Raw genomic sequence first — 14395 nt, 5'->3', positions numbered from 1 at the left:
TCAGAAACGCCAGCTCGTTACAAGGCAGGCTACGCTGTGTATCACCGGTTTCAGTAAGAGGCACACCGCCAACAACCTCTTAGAGAAACTGAGGGAAATCATCGCCCAGTGGCTTACCCCACTTAGACTCTCCTGGGGATTTGTGATATCTGACAACGCCACCAATATTGTGCGGGCATTACATCTGGGGAAATTCCAGCACGTCCCATGTTTTGCTCACACAATAAACTTGGTGGTGCAGAATTTTCTGAAAAGCGACAGGGGCGTGCAGGAGACGCTTTGGGTGGCCCGAAAAATTTCTGGCCACTTTCGCCATTCAGCGACTGCGTGCCGAAGACTGGAGCGCCAGCAAACACTCTTGAACCTGCCCCGCCATCACCTGAAGCAAGAGGTTGTGACGCGGTGGAACTCAACCCTCTATATGCTTCAGAGGATGGAGGAGCAGCAAAAGGCCATACAAGCCTATACATCCACCTATGACATAGGCAAAGGAGGGGGTATGCACCTGACTCAAGCGCAGTGGAGAATGATTTCCGTGTTGTGCAAGGTTCTCCAGCCCTTCGAACTTGCCACACGTGAAGTCAGTTCAGACACTGCCAGCTTGAGTCAGGTCATTCCCCTCATCAGGCTTTTGCAGAAGCAGCTGGAGAAAGTGAAGGAGGAGCTAAGACGGAGCGATTCCGCTCGGCATGTGGGACTTGTGGATGAAGCCCTTCATTCGCTTTGCCAGGATTCCAGGGTGGTCAATCTGTTGAAATCAGACCACTACATTTTGGCCACCGTGCTCGATCCTAGGTTTAAAGCCTATGTGGTGTCTCTCTTTCCGGCCGACACAAGCCTGCAAAGGTGCAAAGACCTGCTGGTGAACACACTGTCAGCTGAAGCGGAACGTGACACGTCAACGGCTCCTTCTTCATTTTCTCCCGCAACTGGGGCTGCCAGGAAAAAACTTAGGTATCCTAAGCAACCCACTGGCGGTGATGCAGGGCAGGCAGGACCAAGTTTGGACATCTGGTCCGGACTGAAGGACCTGGCAACAATTTCTGACATGTCTACTGTCACTGCATATGATACTGTCACCATTGACAGAATGGTGGAGGATTACATCGGTGACAGAATCCAAGTAGGCATGTCAGACAGTCCATACCTGTACTGGCAGGAAAAAGAGGCAATTTGGAGGCCCCTGTACAAACTGGCTCTATTTTACCTGAGTTGCCCCCCCTCCAGTGTGTACTCCGAAAGAGTGTTTAGTGCAGCCGGGAACCTTGTCAGCGAAAGGCGTAGGAGGTTGCTTCCACAGAATGTGGAGAAGATGATGTTCATCAAAATGAATTATCAGCTCTTCCAGGGAGACCAGCCTCCAGAAGGTACAGAGGGACCTGTGGTGGTGGATTCAAGTGGGGACGAGTTAATACTTTGTGAGGATGAGGATGTACACACTGAAGAGGGTGAGGAATCGGTGGAAGAGGATGACATCTTGCCTCCGTAGAGCCAGTTTGTGCAGGGACACATTAATTGCCAGCTTGTTTTGTGGGGGCCCAAACGAACCAATCATTTCAGCCACAGTTGTGTGGCAGATCCTGGCGCTGAAATGATTGATTTGTTAAAGTGTGCATGTCCTGTTTATACAACATAAGGGTGGGTGGGAGGGCCCAAGGACAATTCCATCTTGCACCTCTTTTTTTTCTTTGCATTATGTACAGTTTGGGGCCTAGTTTTTCTAACTGCCATCCTGTCTGCCACTGCAGTGTCACTCCTAGATGGGTCACGTGTTTGTGCCGCCCACTCGTGTCGCTTAGCATAGTCATCCAGCTACCTCGGTGCAACCTTTTGGACATAAAAACACTATTGTGAGGTGTGAGGTGTTCAGAATAGACTGGAAATGAGTGGAAATTAAGGTTATTGAGGTTAATAATAGCATAGGAGCAGAAAAACCTACAAATTCTATGATTTTAGCTGTTTTTATGCTTTTTTTCAAAAAAATACAGATCCAAAACACAAAACCCAGAACCCAAAACACGGAAGGGTGGTTTTGGCAAAACCAATCCAGATCCAAAACACGAAGAAAGATCCAGATCCAAAACCAAAACACAAAACACGAAAAGTGGCCGGTGCACACCCCTAATTTTTTTATGTTTTTAACACTTCACAAACTTTTTCCACACAGAAGTATGCACGGATCTCACTGATCTGTGCATGCATCTGTGTAATTCATACCTGCTCACGCTAAAATTGCCAGCATGAAGCAGGTCTTTTATTTTGGGGATTTGAAGTTCGATTTTGAGTTCGGTTTGGTGTTCCTTTTCAAACTGAATATTAGTAAATGTGGGATTTGTATGTTGATCTATGTAAAAGTACCGATGTTTTGCCGATGTTCGATTTTGATTGGGATTTGAATGGGATTCGGTTTTATGTTCGACTTGACATTCGGTTTTGCCTTTAGTAAATCTCCAAAGGCAAAATCAAATGAAAACCAAATGCAAATCAAATGTGAAATCTCACAAAACTCAAAATTGAACATTAGTAAATATACCCCTAAATCTCTTCCTCCCTAGAAACACCTTCTTACAGAGTGTGTCAATTTGTGACAAGCAATGGTAACCCTCTTTATCCAAACCTATTTTTTTCAGATACAGTATGTATCCTTTCTTAGGGTCTCTGAGTCACACCCTTAGAAAGGATACACACCCAAAACGCAGTGGTGAGTGAGAGGGAGTCTGCTGCCTCTTGGAACTGTAGGGGAAACCCCACACTGTTTTTCCCCTTATTTTCCAATATTAGCCTAGGCTGAGAGGTCTGGGCTCGTTATTATTTGGAAGGAGGAGGGGAATTTTTTTTATACATTTTGTAACTGTTTAACCTAGTAAAGCCTGCACAGATCATAGTGAGATCTGTGCAGTGCTTCGGCCAAACTCGCTTGCTACAGGCTGGTCTATTTTTTCTGTAGGTTTTCTGTCATTTAAATATCGATTTCTGGTGGATCTAAAACCAACCGTTAGTAAATCTGCAGCTCCTATTCTTGTCTATGTAAAAAAATCAAGTTGGTCTGATGGTCTATTACTCTGTAAAGTCTGGTTTTTCTGCAAATTTTCGTCAGAATTAAGGCCCTGATTCAGACCCACTCGCAAGCGGCTGTCCGCTCGCAAGTGGGTCGATGGTCTGCACTGAGCATGCGCACGACGGAAGGAGCTACGTCGTGCGCATGCGCCAGACGCGACGAGCGAAGGAAAGTCCTTCGCTCGTTGTGTCTGATCAAAGGGGGCGTGCTGTCGATGTTGATTGACAGCACACCCCCTTTGGTGGGCGTGCCGGGGGCGTGCCTCCCTGACGCGGGCGTTCCCAAGGGAACGCCTACCGTCAGAAGCCGGCCCACTGACATCACTAGTGATGTCAGTGGGAGTGATTTTGGCTCTGATAGAGCCAAAATCACTCCGGGCCTTGCGGTTGAAAACCTCAACCGCAGGCTCCGGCTCGCAGTTTCGATGGTCGCGATGGTCACGACCATCGCGGCCAACAAACTGCACGCTCGTATAGGCTGTGGGTGGTGACCCACAGCTATACGAGCGTCCAGGTGGACGCTCCATTTTTATGGAGGGCGGCCCTCATTCAGAGCGTGCGCTCTGCTCAGAGCGTACGGCTCTGAATGAGGGCCTAAATCTTTTATGTGCAAACCTGAAGGAAAATCATAGAAAAATCCAAACCGGTGTTTAGTAAATTTACCCCTTAGACTTTAAGTTATTCATGTTTTTAGTGACACACTCGTAATTTTGGAACACACAGGTACTTGCTCTACTATATATTCAGATCTTGCAGTCATACACTTTTGAGTAATATCCTGCGAACAAACTATACCAGCTTTGTAATATTCAAAGGAGTTATGTCAAGTGCTGCACCTCTAAAGATATAGGCCCTCATTCAGAGCCGCTCGCTATTTGCGGTCGGTCGTTCGTTCTAAAACAAGGGGTGGCTATTCAAATGAACCGTTCGCTAATTGCGGTCTGTTCATGCCTCTAAGTCTGAACGAGCGAGCAAAACTTGCGGTTGTAATTTTGAAAAATACGCCCCCTTGGCGCTCGCACCATACGTCATGTCCGCTATTTATTAGATTAATCGAGTACATCGAACAGCGTATGAACTGCTCGCTATTTTTGTGGCTGGGTTTTTCAACCGCTATTTTGCGAGCAGTTCTGAGTAAAAAAAAACCAAGTGACGTGGTCAATGACGCTGCTGTATTAATTATGCACTCCCTTAAAACGCCCGTTTTGACCTTTAAGCACGCCTGCGATCTAATTCCACCCCCCCGTTTTCAAGCACCTTCCCCTGTTACCACCCACATACGCCTCCTTCTGTCACTCAAAATAGCAGGCATTCGCTATATAGCGAACAAACGATTTTCGGCCGCACTGACTGGTTCGCGCATGCGTATTAAAATCCGTACGCATGCACAGATGTGCGAACATCGGTCAGAATGAACGAGCGGCCGCTTACGAGCGGCCCTGAATCAGGGCCATAGTATGAAGATGTACAATGGTATGGTTTGTCAGTGAGGAGAAGAATGTTTGTGTCACCGCCTACTGATAGATCTATTCAACATGTGTATCCTCAATTATCACAGCCAAACATATAGTAGATAAGATGATTTACTTAATTGTAAACATTAATGGAGCGTACACACGGTCAGATTTGTCAGATGAACGATTGAACGATTAAACGATTTGAACGATTTTACCAAAGTTTTGAACGATTTGAACGATTTTACCAAAGTTTTGAACGATTTGAACGATTGAACGATTTTTGACTACATTAAAATTAATGGAATCGTCCAAGTCTGACTGCAAACCCATCAGATGTCAGATATAGTTATCTGACAAACGGGAACGCACATCGTTGATCGTCCATCGTTCAGGCATGTCAGATATGAACGATTTTCCTTCAGATATGAACGACTGAACGATTTTTAAATCATTATCGTTCATATCTGAAGGAAAAATCTGATCGTGTGTATGCACCATAACACGTATATAATGGCAATCTGGTATCATGAAAAAATGTGATGGCAATACTATATAGCAGCTGCATGCATCCACATAGTTTGAATAAATGGAAATGTTTAAATGATGATAAATGGAATTGTCTCTCTGTGTTGTCACAGGGTCTGTGACCATGTGTGCTAATTATAGAAAGTTCCAGCAGAGATCACGGTGTCCCGCGATCTCTTGGGGGTCGGTATTGGATAATGCCCAAATGTGAAAGTGTCTTGATTTGTATCTGGTAGTCGTTGCCTGGGATGTCTTCAGGCTGGAGGGGTGACGAGTGAGCGTGCGACCCTGGACCCTGTCCCCATCCAGGGGTTGCTGTGTCCACCAAGGGAAGGGGCTTCTGTGTCTATCCAGGGTCTGCTGTGTCCATCCAGGCATTGTTGTGTCCATACAGGGCAGGGGCTGCTGTGTCCATCCAGGGGTTTCTGTGTCCATCCAGTGGAGGAGCTGCTGTGTCCAACCAGGGGTGCTCTGTCCATCCAAGGGTGCCCAGTGTATAAAAAAATAAAAGTTAATAATAATATAATTAATAAAAAAATGATATATTATATATTTTGTTTGTGCTGTACCCCAGTGTACAATATTTATTTTTTATTTTTATACTGTGACGCTGCCTGTCATATTGCAATGTAATATTCATGCACGTATTGTTTGTGACACTGTAAGTGGTAGTGCAGTGTATAACAAATATTGTCACACTATGGGCTCTATTTATTAACATTATTTTGACTAAAATAAAGTGAAAAAGGGTGTTTTCACACCCTTTTCACATTATTTTAGTATCACCTATAGTTATTACAGGGCAATTGGAGTAGAATTCGTAAAAATTCTACTCCAACCCCTAAGTATCACTTATTTTTAGTAAAGCAGATCGCATTTCCCATAACTGTAATGGGAAATGTGATCCGACCATAGTTGCTAAAAATAAATGTGAAAAAATATATCGGGGAAAGCCCTGTGATAATAACGCCACCTGGAGGTGGCGTTATCCAGGGTCTTCCCCCGGTTACCGGACTCCTGCCCTGCTCTTACGGGGAAAGCAGAGCCGGGAGTCGGTCCCAGTAATCAGCTGTGTGGTCTAAACAGACCCGCAAGCTGATTACTGTAAAAAAAAGAAAAAATAGTAAAAATAAAAAATTACTTACCTGACTCCAGGGACCAGTGATCGGGCCTCCGGTGATGACTCCCCTCCAGTCAGCTGGTCTCCCACAGTGCACTGCTGCCCGGTCATCAGGTGATCGGGCCCCAGTGCAGTATGGGAGATCACCTGACCGGAGGAATGGAGAACATTACCGGAGGCCTGGAGCATGCAGGTAAGTGTAAGTAAGGGAGAGGGGGGTGGCGGGGGTGTGCAATCGCGGGGGCGGGGCTTAGCAATGGGGGGCGGGGCTTAGCGCCGGAGGGGGGTAGCAGCGGCGACCGGTCGGCGTATGCGTGGGCACTTAATCACGGTATTTTTTCTGAAAATACCATGATAAGGCTCCGAAGGAGATTCGCAGGGACAGAGCTTTATCACAAGCTCTGTCCCTGCAAGGGATTTGTAGTAAATCCCTGTGATATTGCCTGAATTCGCAATGCGAATTCAGTCGTTAATATGACGCTACAATCTGCATTATAAATGCGGATTGTAGTAAATAGAGCCCTATAAGTGGAAAGAAATGCAGTGTATTCGTAAAAAATATTGTCACACTGATAGTGGAAACGCAGTGTTCTCCTAAAAAATATTGTCACACTAAGTGGAAAACAGTGTATTCGTAAAAAATATTGTCACACTATAAGTGGAAAACGCAGTGTATTCGTAAAAATATTTTTACACTGTAGGTCATTATACCGTAGTGTAATATTTCAAATTGGTATAAATTGACGTGTGTGCTGTACCCCACTTCATTTGTTTTGTTATAGAGAACGATCAGTTGAGAGTGACTGCAGGAACCACATACTAGTGGTGGAGCTGCTGCCAGGGCCACCAGTCATGATGATACTAGTCCATCTACATCATCTACTAAAGCCGATGCCCAAGGGCATACAAGGCTTAAGTCAAGGCATCTAAAATCAAGCAAGCAATGTTTTACAGTGTTAAAGAAAACAAAATGAAAAGCTAAGTTAGCTGCAGAGAAAGAAAAAATTGGCAATATGCCATTTACTACACGAAGTGGCAAGGAAAGGATAAGGCCTTGGCCTTTATTTATGACTGGTGGTTCTGCATCTTATAATTATGTAAGCCCTTGTCCCTGTAGAAGTGTCAAAAAACTTACAATCTCTAAGGCACATGAACCAACTGTGTGCTCAGAAAAGTTGCAGAATCCCGAGGAGAGTCCAAGTATATCCGCAGTTGCCATGTGTGAGCCTGACCTTTCTAATACTGTACTTGAAGAGGATCCTCCTTCCACCATTTGTGTGCCCTCTGCAAATGTGGGGATGAGCAGCACAAGTCAACATGCTGACGTAGAAATCGAGGATGCTTCTGTGGAATTGCACTAGGAGGATGAGGAGGATATTTCTGTAGTTGGCACTAACAAGGATGGTGAGGATGTTGATGAGGATGTTGATGCCGAGGTTGTTTATGTAAAAACTGTAAATCAGGCAACAGTTGTTGCCCATGGTGGAAAAAGGCCCATTGTTGTCATGCCTGGGCAAAGGACCAAAAATCCACTCATGTGTGGAATTATTTCCACCCAAATCCGGACAACAGTTCTCAAGTCAGCTGTAACCATTACCAAGTAAGATAGAGTATAAGTATGGACCTTAACCATCTAGGAACCTCCTCCCTGTTACGTCACTTGCAGCGCAATCATCAAATTGAAAAGGGTTTTTTAAATTCAGAAACTTTGGCTACAAAAAACGAAACAACAATCAGTCAGTGTCACCTAGCTGCTCCCTTCTCTCTGGATCCAAATGCCTTCAATCTCCACCACCAACACCTGCATCATCATCAACATCCTCAACAATATCAGAAGTAGTCCTGCATCCAAATTCATAAGAATGACTGACTCCTCTCCTGTGGTTCCACAGACGGATCCTTGAGTGCTACGCCTGCTGCTGCTGTGATAGGATCTTCATCCCAGAAGATCACCAGGAAGAAGATTACATTTAGCTTAACCAAACAGTTGACTGTCAAACAATCTTTTGCAATGGGGATCAAGTATGACAGCAGACACCCAGTTGCAGAGCTGATTACTGATGCCATAACAGCTATGCTGGTATTAGATGTGCGTCCAGTATCCGCCATTAATGCAGTGGGTTTTAGACAGTTAATTGAGGTCCTGTGTCCCCGCTACCATGTCCCTTCTAGATTCCACTTCTCTAGAAAAGCAATTCCCAATCTGTACAAGGACATTAAAAAAAACCTTATTAATGTCCTCCGAAAAGCCGTTTTGCCCATTGTCCACAGATATGTGGACAAGTGGGACAGGGCAAACTAAAGATTACATGACTGTGAGCAGCATCTAACAAATGCCAGCTCATTCAGAGGCAGGCTACTCTGTAAAAATGGAAAATGGCGTACCCCATTTGGACTCCCATCAGGATTTGTGATTTCTGACAATGCCAGCAATATTGAGCGAGCATTACATGTGGGCGAAATCGAACACATCCCATGTTTTGCTCACACAATTAATCTGGTGGTGCAACATTTTTTTTTTAACAATGACAGGGGTGTGCAGAAGTTGCTCTCGGGGGCCCGAAAGATTTTGGGACATTTTTCAACATTCAGCAACTGCGTGTCGAAGATTGCAGCACCAGCAAGAACTGTTGAATTTGCCCTGCCATCAACTGAAGTAAGAGGTAGTAACTAGGTGGAATTCTACCCTCTATATGCTTCAGCGGATGCAGGAGCAGCAAAAGGCCATCCAAGGCTACACTATGGCCTATGATATAGGGAAAGGAGTGGGAATGCACCTTAGTCAAGTGCAGTGGAGAATGTTGTGCAAGGTTCTCAAACCTTTTGAACTTGCCACATGTGAAGTTAGTTCAGACACTGCCAGGTTGAGTCAGGTCATTCCCCTAATCAGACTTTTGCAAAAGCAGCTGGAGAAGCTGAAGGAGGAGCTGAAACGGAGTGATTCCACTAAGTATGTCGGACTTGTAGATCAAGTCCTTAATTCGCTTTGCCAGGATCCAAGGGTTGTCAATCTCTTGAAATAAGATCACTATATTTTGGCGACCATACTTGATCCTAGGTTTAAGTCATACCTTGTGTCTTTCTTTCTGACAGACATAAATCTGAAAAGATGCTGGTGGTGAAAAAAATGTCAGCTCAAGTGGCACATGACACGGCAGCATCGCCTCCTTCAGTTTCTGTGGCTGTCAGGAAAAAACTATATTTTCCTAAGAGACCCACTGCTGGTGGTGATGCAGATCAGTCAGCAAAACCTAATGACATCTGGTTGGGTCTGAAAGAACTGCCTACAATGAGTGATGTCTACCGTGACTTTTTTTGATAACGGTCACCATTCAGAGAATAGTGGATGATTATTTTAGGGATAACATCCAAATAGGCATGTTAGACAATCCGTTTCACTACTGGCAGGAAAGAGAGGCAATTTGGAGTCCCTTACACAAACTGGCTTTGCTTTACTTAAGTTGCCCACCCTCCAGTGTGTACTCTGAAAGAGTTTTCAGCGTCGCCGGGAACCTTGTCAGTGATTGGCGTAGGAGGTTACTTCTCCAAAATGTGGAAAAGATGATGTTCATCAAAATGAATTACAAATTCCATGAGGAAGACCTTTATCAGCAATTAAGTAAAAAAAAATACAGAAGCGCCTGTAATGGTGGATTCCAACGGGGATGAATTAATATTGTGTGAAGAAGAAGATGTACACACTGATGGGGATGACGATGACAATATCCGATCTTACCTATGTTGTAAAGCCAATTTGTTTATGGGATCATTGCCACCAATGTCCACTGCGCTTTGGCAGCTTGTTTTGTGGGGGGTCCAAACAAACCAATCATTTCAGCCACAAGTGGCAGTCCCTTTTCGCTGAAGTGATTGGTTTGTTAAACTGTGAATGTCCTGTTTCATATATACAACATAAGGGTGGATTGGAGGGCCCAAGGACAATTCCATCTTGCACCTTTTTCCTTTCTACTATGTGCTGTTTGGGGCATTGCTGCCTGACATTTTTAATTTTATGGTTTATGAATGTCCAGAAATTGTAATGGCCACAGACAGCATCTCCTGCATGCCCCTTTAATTTTTTTAAGAAAATTCTGAAACACCAAATTGATGGGGTGGGCAAATATGAGCAGAAGCAGCAGCACAGAGCATCTTCCTGCCAGGATGTGTGCAATAAAGTGCAAATATGTTTAATATAAAAATTAGTTGTGTGTATTGGTCATATACAAATATATTTACATGGTACATACAGTGCATAAAGCAGGCTGAGGCAACCTGAAGCACGCCACCTGTTGACAAATAACTTCCAGTAGGCCCAGCAAACATCACAGATGCTGGGAGTTCTAATTCAGCCGGAGAACTACAGGCTGCTTTCCTCTGATGTAAACAGCAAGACTTGGTCCCATTATCCCTAACAACCTCCCTGAGTACAAACTAGTAAACGTCTGTTTACAGTATGTTCTAGCAGCACTTCCACAAGCAAGGCCATCTCATTTTTTTTTATTAGATCATGATGTATAAAAAATTAAAAAACCTCCTCCAGATCAAAGAGGTCTTTTAGGAACTGAAGAACTTGATCCTAGATTGATCTTCCCTCATACTTTTTTTTAAGAATCAAAATATTAAATTAAATAAATTAAAAACTAATGAATCCTTCCGTCCTTTCCCTGTCTTCAGTCCACAAACATTCCAACTCCGTCGGGCCACTGACCTAGTTAAGCAAAACATTCTTGCTTTTTAAAATTCCTAGAGGTCGTATAGTTTATTAAACTGCCATCCTGTCTACCACTGCAATGCCACTCTGTGTCATGTTCGAAGCTGAACTGCCACATGTTAGTGCCGCCCACTGCTGTCGCTTAGCTTAGTCAGCCAGCTAGCTGGATGCAACCTTTATCTAGATGAAAAAAATCAATATTGTGAGCCTTGAGGTGGTCAAAATTTACTGGAAACGAGTGGAAATAAATGTTATTGAGGTTAATAATACTGTAGGAACAAAAACAGGTCCACATTATGTGATTTTAGCTGTTTTTATGATTTTTTTTTAGAAAAAGTACAGATCCATAACCAAAAAACAAAACACGCAAGGGCGGTTTTGGCAAAACCAATCCAGATCCCAAACAAGAGGACATACAGATCCAAAACCAAAACACGGAGGTCGGCGCATATCTCTAATTATAATATTTCTACTTATCTGTGAATTGTATATCAGGATGTGTGAACATTGACTATGCAATGGAAGATGCTAATAATATTATGGGGGCAATTAAATTATCCGCAATGTACAACAGCTGCACACATCACAAATAATTATGGCAGAGCTTCATCGCTTCTTTTACTGCGCTCTCCTGTATGTGCCTGTACTGTGCCGCCGTTACGTGTTTCCACGCTGTTCCAGCGGCACATTCCTGGCTTTGCATTTTTTTGAATGAGTGATGTTATAGGTCATGTAAACAGCAGGATGACACTGATACCATTAATCATGTCACCTGTGAGTTGATTATTGCTTGTGTAAGACAATACAATTAGTGATGGTGAAACATGATCAAAAAGGCCAAACATTTTATAGAATAAAATACCTGTAACTGGAGGCACAGGACATCATCCCCTGGCTTCAGCTTTCCCATTTTTATTAGTTTTTTCATTGGAACTTTTCTTGTCTTCCTCTCGGCTTCTATGCATATCTGTTGTCCTTTAGGTGACAGCTTGTCCTCCGTGTAGGGGTTGATGCATTGCTCCCAGCTGGTACTTCTGTGCCCTGTGACTGGGTGCTGAGGCCTTCCATTGTCTGATACATCATCCATAACACTAGAACCAAACATATCTGCATGGTAAGTGGCCCCTTCAAAGTTAGGACTTTGCGGATGCTGACCTGCATGAGAAGTCTGATGTCTTTCATCCGTTGTCTGCCGGTTAATCGTTTTGACATTAATGTTGATTTTGTCTGTAATATGTAGTGTGTCGTTTATAGGAATGGAATTAGGGGAATTGTTTCCTGGTGCTGTACATTCTAAATTATCATTTGTTTCCTCATGAAAGTCTCTAGGGGTGATGGCAGAACATGTATTTAAGGTAAATAAGCCATTTTCTTTTCTCATTGGCACCTCATTTAATGTCAAATTGGAGATGTGCGGCACTGTCCTTTCAGATACCAGAGCATAGGTAGGAACAGCTCCAGGCCTACTTATCACAGAGCCTGAAATGTCTCTCATAGATGATCTGTGGGATTGGTTACTTTCACCGTGTGCCACTCTACACACTGCTGGCACGTTTGTTACCATGGTGCTTCCATTAGCAATGTTGGCATGGAGCCATTCATTAGCTGTACATAAAACAGATATCTGATTCCTGCCAGGAGCTGTATCACGATCTTGTAGTGATGAGCTCTTCTCTCCATAATTAGCATCTGATCGCTTGCTTTGTTGATATGCCATTATTTTCAGAGCCACTTCTTTTTGATTCCGAACGACTTTCAGCAATACCTTCTGTCTGGATGCCAGTTTAGCTATTTTGTCTCTTAATATTCCTTGTCTAAAAGAATCCACAGATGCCCTTGTTGGGATAAAAAATAATACAATCAAAACTAAAAGAGACTCATTGTAACTTTATCTACACAAACCACCCACGCTTCTCCACTTTTACTACACCTCTCATACTGTAAAATATTATTACACCATTCACCCTCCACACTACTCTACCTTTATTACACCTTTCACCCTCCACACTACTCTACCTTTATTACACCTTTCACCCTCCACACTACTCTACCTTTATTACACCGTTCACCCTCCACACTACTCTACCTTTATTACACCGTTCACCCTCCACACTACCCTACCTTTATTACATCAATTACCCTTCACATTACTCTACCTATATTACACCATTCACCCTCCACACTACCCTACCTTTATTACACCGTTCACCCTCCACACTACCCTACCTTTATTACACCTTTCACCCTCCACACTACCCTACCTTTATTACATCAATTACCCTTCACATTACTCTACCTATATTACACCATTCACCCTCCACACTACCCTACCTTTATTACACCGTTCACCCTCCACACTACCCTACCTTTATAACATCGTTCACCCTCCACACTACCCTACCTATATTACACCATTCACCCTCCACACTATGGACCTCATTCAGAGCCGGTCGCACAGAGCGTGCGGTCGGTCTGAATGAGGGGAGGACGTCTTGAATTTTCAAGACGTCCTCCTTTGCGGTGGTAAGGCTGTGGGTTACGGGGCTTAAGACGAGACCATAGGGTAGGGTCTCCCTTGTCGTAAGCCCCGGAGAGCTTTCGGCTCTGTCTGAGCAGGAAGCTCTCCACTGACATCACTAGTGATATCAGTGGGGCCGCCCCCAAACGGTAGGCGTTCCCATGGGAATGCCCCCGTTTGGGCTGCCACCCCCCGGCCCGCCTTCCAAACGGGGCGAGCTGTCAATCAACATCGACAGCTCGCCCCCTTTGGATCGAGACCCGCTACGACCGGCGCTGTCGGTCGTAGCGGGTCTCACGCATGCGCACGACGGCGCCGTCGTGCACATGCGCTGTGGGGGGCAATCGACCTGGTCCGAGCGCATCGGCGCTAACAACCGGGTCTGAATGACCCCCTATATCTTTATTACACCTTTCACCCTCCACACTACCCTACCTTTATTACACCGTTCACCCTCCACACTACCCTACCTTTATTACACCGTTCACCCTCCACACTACCTACCTTTATAACATCGTTCACCCTCCACACTACCCTACCTATATTACACCATTCACCCTCCACACTACTCTACATTTGTACATTGGCCGGTGGTTCAAATCCCGACAGCGGAAGCCTGGCAGAGGTGAAGATCCCGACAGCAGCTAAGGTGAGTACAAACTAACTTAACCCCCCCTAACTATCCCTTAGGGTTGCCTAACCCTAACCCCCCCCCCCCAAGTGCCTAACCCTAACCCCCCTCTAAGTGCTTAAACCTATGCTCCCCTTCCCTGCTGCCTAAACCCAAGTCTCCCGGGGGGGTTGCCTAACCCTAACCTCCCCCCTGGGGTGCCTAACCCTAACTCCCCCTTCCCCTCACCTAACCCTAACCCTCCCGGGGGGCTGCCTATCCCTAAGTCCCCCCCCTGGAGCCCCTAACCTAACCCTCCTCCCGTGCCCGGCTTACCTTCGATCGGGATGCCGGACGTCGGGCTCCCGGCGTAGGTAAAATGACAGGCATCGGGATT

The 14395-nt window shown here is 44.8% G+C and overlaps 1 protein-coding gene across 1 annotated transcript in view; it reads right to left on the bottom strand.

Annotated features, from left to right (window-relative positions):
• The window catches only part of ANKRD31 (ankyrin repeat domain 31), a 261093-nt gene that overhangs the window by 31329 nt on the left and 215369 nt on the right, over positions 1-14395 (bottom strand). The window contains exon 20 of the mRNA XM_088443721.1: positions 11733-12705. Coding sequence (XP_088299847.1) covers positions 11733-12705 — 973 coding nt within the window. The remainder of the gene's footprint in view (positions 1-11732; positions 12706-14395) is intronic.

The sequence above is a fragment of the Taudactylus pleione genome, unplaced genomic scaffold, assembly GCF_031769625.1.
Source record: "Taudactylus pleione unplaced genomic scaffold, aTauple2 ptg000333l, whole genome shotgun sequence".
NCBI lineage: Eukaryota > Metazoa > Chordata > Amphibia > Anura > Myobatrachidae > Taudactylus > Taudactylus pleione.
This window is presented reverse-complemented; position numbering and strand designations above follow the sequence as displayed.